Here is an 8213-nt window from a genome sequence, read left to right as displayed (position 1 = left end):
CTCTGTGCATATGTTACTGTGCGTTTCTCCTGCAGTGTTGCACCATCCTCAGTTTTTATTATTATATTTTTATTGTATATTTATCAGTTTTAATTTTATTATATATTTATGGGTTTGTGACTACATTTGAAATTCTATTACATGGAATTAATATGGCTAGATGATAGAATTATGTAAATATATTCTCAATGAATATATTTATAACTCACTAAGACACCATTTCTATTGTGTATTTGTACGAAATCTTTTAGGATCCACTGAGCTATGAGGATGTGCATGTGAACTTCAGTCATGAAGAGTGGGCTTTGCTGGATCCTTCCCAGAAGAGTCTCTACAGAGATGTGATGCTGGAAACCTGCAGGAACCTCACTGCTATAGGTGAGAACTAGAGTTCTCCTCCACTTTTTACCTTAAGGAGACAAGCCTTTCTTGGAGATTGGTGCTTTTCTATGGTTTTTATCTTGAAAGAGGAAGAGTGTGATGAATTAATCAGGCATTGATCTAAGGTTCACTGAAGATAGTAATTTCAGTTTTTCACAATTTTCATTAATACGCATTTTCTGGTACTGTATTTTAGGCTATAAATGGGAAGACTGCAATATTGAAGACCATTGTCAATGTTCTGGAAGACATGAAAGGTAATTTTCATGTGCAAGCTGATGTAGATACATAGATGATAGATAGATAGATAGATAGATAGATAGATAGAAAGATAGATAGATAGGTAGATGCCTCTGAAGAAGTATTAATAATATACCCTGAAGTTTTTTTTAAATTTATTTTCTCATGAAAAATGGTTCTTGAAGTGATCATAATTTTTTTACTAAATTATTTTACTTATTTATATTTCAAATGTTGTCTCCTTTCCCTGTGTGAGTTGTATTGTAGATATTCTGTACATTTCGGCTAATATCTATTTATCAGTGAGTGCATACCATGCATGTCCTTTTTTGGTCTGTGTTACCTCGTTCAGGATGATATTTTCTAGTTCCATCCATTTGCCTACAAAATTTATGATGTCCTTGTTCTTAATGGCTGACTAGTATTCCATTGTGTAAATAAACTACATTTTCTGTATCCATTGTTCAGTTGAGAGACATCTGGGTTGTTTCCAGCTTCTGACTATTGTGAATAAGGCTGCTATAAACATAGCAGTGGGAAATTTTCCTGTACTTCTGGTTTGGTGGAACATCTTTTGGGTGTATGCCCAGGAGTGGTATAGCTGGGTCTTCAGGTAGAACTATTTCCGATTTTCTGAGGAATAGCCAGATTGATTTCCAGACTGGTTGTACCCAGTATGCAATCCCACCAGCAACAGAGGAGTGTTCCTCTTTCTCCACATCCTTACCAACATGTGCTGTCACTTGAGTTTTTGATCTTAGCCATTCTGGTTGATGTAAGGTAGAATCTCAGGGTCGTTTTGATTTGCAGTTCCCTGATGACTAAGGATGTTGAACATTTCTTTAAGTGTGTTTTGGCCATTGGAAATTCCTCTGTTGTGAGTTATCTGTTTATCTCTAGACCCCATTTTTTAATTGGTTTATTTGATTTTTTGGAGTCTAACTTCTTGAGTTCTTTATATATTTTGGATGCTAGTCCTGTGGATGTTAGTTGGATGTAGGGTTAGTGAAGATCTTTTTTTCTATCTGTAGGATACCGTTTTGTCCTGTTGACAGTGTACTTTGCCTTACAGAAAGAAGCTTTGCGATTTCATGAGGTCCCATTTATCAATTGTTAATCTTAGAGCCTGAGCCATTGGTGTTCTGTTCAGGAAAATCTCCCACATGCAAAGCGTTTAAGGTTATTTCCCACTTTGTCTTCTATTAGATTCAGTGTATCTGGTATTATGTTCAGGTCCTTGATCCACTTGGATATGAGCTTTGTATAAAGTGATAAATATGGATCACTTTGCATTCTTCCTTCCACATGTAGACCACCAGATAGACCAGCACCATTTGTTAAAGATGTTTTCATTTTGTCACTGTATGGCTTTGGCTTCTTTGTCAAAGATCAAATGTCTGTAAGTGTGTGGGTTTATGTCTGGGTTGTCAATACTATTCCACTGATTGACCTGTAGGTCTCTATACCAATGCCATGATATTTGTATCACTATTGCTCTGTAGTACAGCTTGATGTCAGATGTCAGGGACGGTGATTCTCCCAGAAGTTCTTTTATTTTTCAGGATTGTTTTGGCTGTCTTGGGCTTTTTGTTTTTCCATATGAAGTTGAGAATTGTTCTTTCTATATCTTTGAAGAATTGAGCTGGAATTTTGATGGAGATTGTATTGAATCTGTAGATTGCTTTTGGTAAGATGGCCATTTTTATTGTGTTAATTCTACCGATCCAGGAACATGGGAGATCTTTCCATCTTCTGATGTCTTTTTCAATTTCTTTAGGACTTGAAGTTCTTGTCATACAGACCTTTCACTTGCATGGTTAAAGTTACATGAATATATTTTATATTATTTGTGGCTATTGTGAAGGGCGTTGTTCCTCTAATTTCTTTCTCAGCCTGTTTATCATTTGTATTAAGGAAGGCTACTGATTTGTTTGAGTTAATTTTATATCCAGACACATTGCTGAAGTTGTTTATCAGCTGTATACCCAAAAGAAGTTCTCAGCTCCTTTTTTGGGTCACTCATGTATACTGTTATATCATCCACAAATAATAATACCTTGACTTCTTCCTTTGAAATTTGTATACCCCTTGTCTCTTTTTGTTGTCTAATTGCTCTAGCTGGGACTTCAAGTACTATATTGAATAGATAGGGAGAGAATGGATGGCCTGTCTTGTTGCTGACTATAATGGGATTGCTTCTGGTTTCTCTCCATTTAATTTGATGCTGGCTGTTAGTTTCCTGTGTATTGCTTTTATTATGTTTAGTTATGTGCCATGAACTCCTGATCTCTTCAAGATGTATAAAATGAAGAGGGGTTGTATTTTGTCAAAGGCTTTTTCAGCATCTAATGACATGATCATGAGATTTTTTTTCTTTCAATTTGTTTGTATACTGGATTACATGGATGGAATTTTGTATATTGCATCATCCCTGCATCCCTAGGATGAAGCCTACTTGATTATGGTGAATGATGGTTTTGGTGTGTTCTTGGACTCGATTTGCAAGAATTTTTTTCAGTACTTTTGCATTTGTATTCATAAGCGAAATTGGTCTGAAGTTCTTTTTCTTTGTGTGGTTTGGATGACACAGTAACAACAGCGGCTTCATAGAAGGAAGTAGGTAGCATTCTTTCTGTTCTATTTTGTTGAATAATTTGAAGAGTATTGGTATTAGCTCTTCTTAGAAGGTGTAGTTGCATTCTGCACTAAAACCATCTAATCCTTGGCTGGATTTGGTTGGGAGATTTGTAATGGCTGCTTCTATTTCCTTAGGGGTTAAGGGACTGTTTAGATTGTTTATCTGATCCTAATTTAACCTTGGTATATGGTATCTGTCTAGAGAATCATGCATTTCATTTAGGTTTTCCAGTTTTGTCTGGTATATATAGACTTAAGTAGTAAGATCTGCTGATTTTTTACATTTCCTCAGTTTCTGTTGTTATGTCTCTCATTTCTAATTTTATTAATTTTGATACTGTCTCTGTACCTTTTAGTTAGTTTGGCTAAGGGTTTATCTATCTTTTTGATTTTTCTCAAAGAACCAACACTTGGTTTTGTTGATTCTTGGTATTGTTCACTTTGTTTCTACTTGGTCTACTTCAGCACTGAGTTTGATTATTTCCTGCCGTCTTTCTCTTGGGAGTGCTTGCTTCTTTTTGTTCTAGAGCTTTCAGGTGTGCTGTTAACTTACTATTATAGGATCTCTCCAATTTTTTTTATAAAGGTACTTAATGCTATGAATTTTCTTCTTAGCAGGGCTTTCCTTATATCTCATAAGTTTAGGTGTGCTGTACCTTCATTTACAACAAATTCTAGAACGTCTTTAATTTCTTTATTCCTTCCCTTATCAAGTTATCATTGAGTAGAGGGTTGTTCAGTTTCCATGAGTATGTGGGCTTTCTGTTGTTTTTGTTGTTATTGAAGTCCAACCTTAATCTATGGTGGTTTGATAGAATACATGGGATTATTTCAATCTTCCCGTACCTGTTGAGGCTTGTTTTGTGTCCAATTATATGATCAATTTTGGAGATGGTTCCATGAGGTGTTAAAAAGAATTTTCTTTTTGGGGGGGCAGAATGTTCTGTAGATACCTATTCATAACTTCTATTAGTTGTACTGTGTCTCTGTTTAGTTTCTGTTTCCATGACCTGTCCACTGGTAAGAGTGGGGTGTTGAAGTCTCCCACTATTATTGTGTGAGGTTCGATGTGTGTTGTGAGCTTTAGCAACATTTCTTTTATAAATGTGGGGGCCCTTAGATGTTCAGAATTCAGACATCATCTTGGTGGGTTTTTTTCTTTTGATGAGTATGAAGTATCCTTCCCCATCTCTTTTGATAACTTTTAGTTGAAAGTTTATTTTATTAGATCTTACAATGGTTACTCAAGCTTGTTTATTGGAACCATTTGCTTGGAGAACTTTTTTCTGCCCTTTACTCTGAGGTAGTGTCTGTCTTTGTTGCTGAACTGTGTTTCTTGCATGCAGCAAGCTCCTTTTTCCTTTTCAAGTCTGTTAGCCTGTTTCTGTTTATTGGGGAATTGAGAGATATTAAGACCAGTGATTTCCTGATTTTTTTTTGTTGTTGGAGGTGGTATTATGCGTTTGTGATTCTCTTCTTTTGGGTTTGTTGTGAGATAAGTAATTTCTTGTGTTTTCCTGGGTGTAATGTTTCCTTGTATTGAAGATTTGCTTCTAGTATCCTCTGTAGGGCTGGATTAGTAGAAAGCTATTGTTTAAATTTGGTTTTGTCATAGAATATCTTGGTTTTCCATCTGTGATTTTGATGGTTTGTATATGCTTGGCACTATTAGGAGGTGTTGGAGTAAGTGTGTCACTGTGTACATAGGCTTAAGACCCTTATCCTAGCTTCCTGGAAATGAGTATTTTTTTAGCAGCCTCCAGATGAATATGTAGAACTCTCACACAAATGAAGACTGTTGTGGTTGACAAGCCTGAATCCCTATACCTATTTGTATCTATGAGACACAAATGGTTATACTATGCAAATGCAATGTGAAAATATTTTATCTGTTATCCTTCATTTAATAGGTATATCATCTGTCACTCTGGATACAAGCCCTGTGAGGGTAAGCGATATAAAAAGAAGCAGTGTACCCCTGTCTCTCCCAGGACAATTAAACGATATGTAGTCATCCCCACTATGAGAAGACATGATGACTGTGATGCAAATTTACAATTAACTGGTTTTCCAACTTCCATGGCAGTGCATCAACAAACTCACACTGGAGAGAAACCTCGTGAGTACAAGGAATGCAGAAATTCATCTGTCTATACTGGTTCACTTTGCACCTGTCATGTGACTCACAGTATAGGAAAATATGCATATAATCAGTGTAGTAAAACCCTGAGTTCTTACAGTTCTCTTCTAGGATGTGAAAAAATTCTGGTGGGAAAAGGAAGAGATAACTGTGAGCCATGCACTGAAGGCCCTAACCGTCCCCAGTGTCATCACACACACAAAAGAACCAACAGTGAAGAGGATCCCTATGGACGTAACCAACATGATAAAGTTTGGGTCTGATTCATCTTTAAAATTACAGAAAAGAACTCATTTGGAAATACAACTTTATGAAGATAATCAAAGTGATAACGCCTTTGCAACCCATAGTCTTTATCAAGTCCCTAGATCGCATACTAAAGAGAAAAGCTATGGATATGATCAATGTGGTAAAACCTTTGTCTGTCCCATTTGTCTTCAAATACATGAAAGAATTAATTTTGAGAAACCCTTTGAATGTAATCAATGTAGTAAAGCTTTTGCATATAAAAGTCATCTTCACAGGCATGAAAAGATTCATACTGGAGAGAAACCCTATGGATGTAATCACTGTGGTAAAACTTTTGCATGTAACAGTTATCTTCAAATGCATGAAAGAAGTCATACTGGAGAGAAACCGTATGAATGTCATCAATGTGGTAAAGCCTTTTCACGTAACAGTCATCTTCAACGGCATGAAAGAAGTCATACTGGAGAGAAACCATATGGGTGTAATAAATGTGGTAAAGCTTTTGGGTGCAACAGTAATCTTCAAAGGCATGAAAGAAGTCATACTGGAGAGAAACCCAATGGACATAAACAATGTGGTAAAGCCTTTGTACAGAAGAGTAATCTTCATAGTCATGAAAGAAGTCTTACCGGACAAAAGCCCTGTGAATATAATCAAAGTGGTAAAGCGTTTGCACAGAATAGTCATCTTTTCCATCATGAAATAAACTGTACTCGAGAAAAATCCTATGGATGTAGTCTATGTGGTAAAGCCTTTGGACGTAACAGTAATCTTCAAAGGCATGAAAGAAGTCATACTGGATAGAAACCTTATGAATGTCATCAATGTGGCAAAGCATTTTCACAGAACAGTCATCTTCAATGGCATGAAAGAAGTCATACTGGGGAGAATGCAATCAATGTTTTAAAGCTTTTGCATGCAAAAGTGACCTTCACAGGCATGAAAGAAGACATACTGGAGAGAAACACTATGGATGTAAGCAATGTGGTAAGGTCTTTTTACAGAATAGTCATCTTCATAGGCATGAAAGAAGTCATACTGTACAAAAAGCTTATGAATGTAATCAGTGTGATAAAGCCTTCACATGTTGTAGCAACTTTCAAAAGCATGATAGAACTCACATTGGTAAAAAGCATGAACCTAATGTGTGAGGTAAAGCCTTGCATTCCACATACATTTTTCCCATTGAGCTATCTCTTTGGGGCTTGAGGAAGATTAGTAGAAACAGTCCATCATTAAAATTTTGTCTCCTTTACAAATTGTAAACATATTGTCATCCAAGGATTCAGGAACAAACAATTTGAATACTAAAACTTATTCCAAGTGAAACTGATATGTATGTTGTCATCCATTATTTTTTTGGGTTATTGTGGGTCTTCCCTTCCTTGGAGGTCATTAGCCACCAGCCCATGATGGTGTAATGTGCAGGGTTCAGAATGTTGTGGATATGCTGGATGATTTTTGGGATCAGCTGCAGTAAGGCAATTCTACTTTATTCAGGGTGAGCAAGGACTATACCGATCTTAGTGAGTGGGTGGGGATTTCCAGGGTGGGTGTACTTTACTGTCTGGGGCTGAAGTGCTGGGAATGCTTTATTTGCATGAAGAGACATTCCAAGAACTTTACTGGGATAAAGGAGTTGAACAACGTATAATGTGGCCGTCCTCAGAGGTGGGAGAAGTAGAGGTTATGTGCCAGAACTTGTATGTAGGCTGTAGACAGGGAGAGGGCATCCCTATCTCCTGCCAGTCTCAGGCTAAGTTTTTCAGGATTTTGGGCATATTTCAATCTCACTCTTGCTTCAGATCAGATTCTCCAGCCACAAATGCCCACAGATCATGTTCGTTTATTTGGAGGACTAAATGTTTGTCCTTAACACTTTCTCAGAAACAAAAATGCATGCCAGAGAATTGTTTCTGTGAGTAAAGGTTGTTGCTCCAAAGCTTGATGATCTCATTCAAACTTTTCTCTGATTACTACACCTGGATTGTGTGCACCTTCATACACTAGAATTTCATAAAGATTTTTGAAATGGAACCAAGGGCCAGCGAGTTCCCTCAGCAGATTTAGATACTTGATGCCAAACTTGATGAGCTTGTTTTTTCTTATTATGAACACAGAGGAGCTCTAAAACAAATACCTGTGAACTGTTCTGTTTGGCACATATGCATCATAGCACGTGCTTATGCAGTTAATTTTTTTTTAAAGAGGTAAAATTTACAAAGCAATCAAAATATTGAGAATATAGGAAACAATTTAGAAGTTGAAATTAATACATTGAAAAATTTCAAGTAGTATTACTGTTTATCAAAATATGATGGTTCCTGTTGAAGTCTTACATTGTCCTTTTATTGTTTAATTCAAAGATAGGTTATCCAAAAAGTATATCTTACCTGGTTGAAATTAATACATTGAAAAATTCCAAGTAGTATTAATGTTTATCATAATATTAAGGTTCCTGTTTAAATCTTACATTGTCCTTTTATTATTGTTTGATCCAAAGAAGTATTGTATCTTAGGATTTTACTGCTGTAAACAGACACCATAATCAAGGCAACTCTTATAA

General features: G+C 36.2%; 1 protein-coding gene across 1 annotated transcript; it reads left to right on the top strand.

The window, feature by feature from the left end:
* Positions 1-251: 251 nt before the first annotated feature.
* Positions 252-6872, top strand: LOC114633387 (zinc finger protein 878-like; the record flags this gene model as incomplete). Its single annotated transcript, XM_028781973.1, is given in 5 exon segments — positions 252-378; positions 578-638; positions 5169-5436; positions 5510-6530; positions 6533-6872. Coding segments are annotated over 5 exon segments (1743 nt in total), but the record flags the coding sequence as incomplete, so codon positions are not given.
* Positions 6873-8213: the final 1341 nt, after the last annotated feature.

Source organism: Grammomys surdaster, unplaced genomic scaffold (assembly GCF_004785775.1).
Source record: "Grammomys surdaster isolate TR1022 unplaced genomic scaffold, NIH_TR_1.0 602, whole genome shotgun sequence".
Taxonomy (NCBI): domain Eukaryota; kingdom Metazoa; phylum Chordata; class Mammalia; order Rodentia; family Muridae; genus Grammomys; species Grammomys surdaster.
This window is presented reverse-complemented; position numbering and strand designations above follow the sequence as displayed.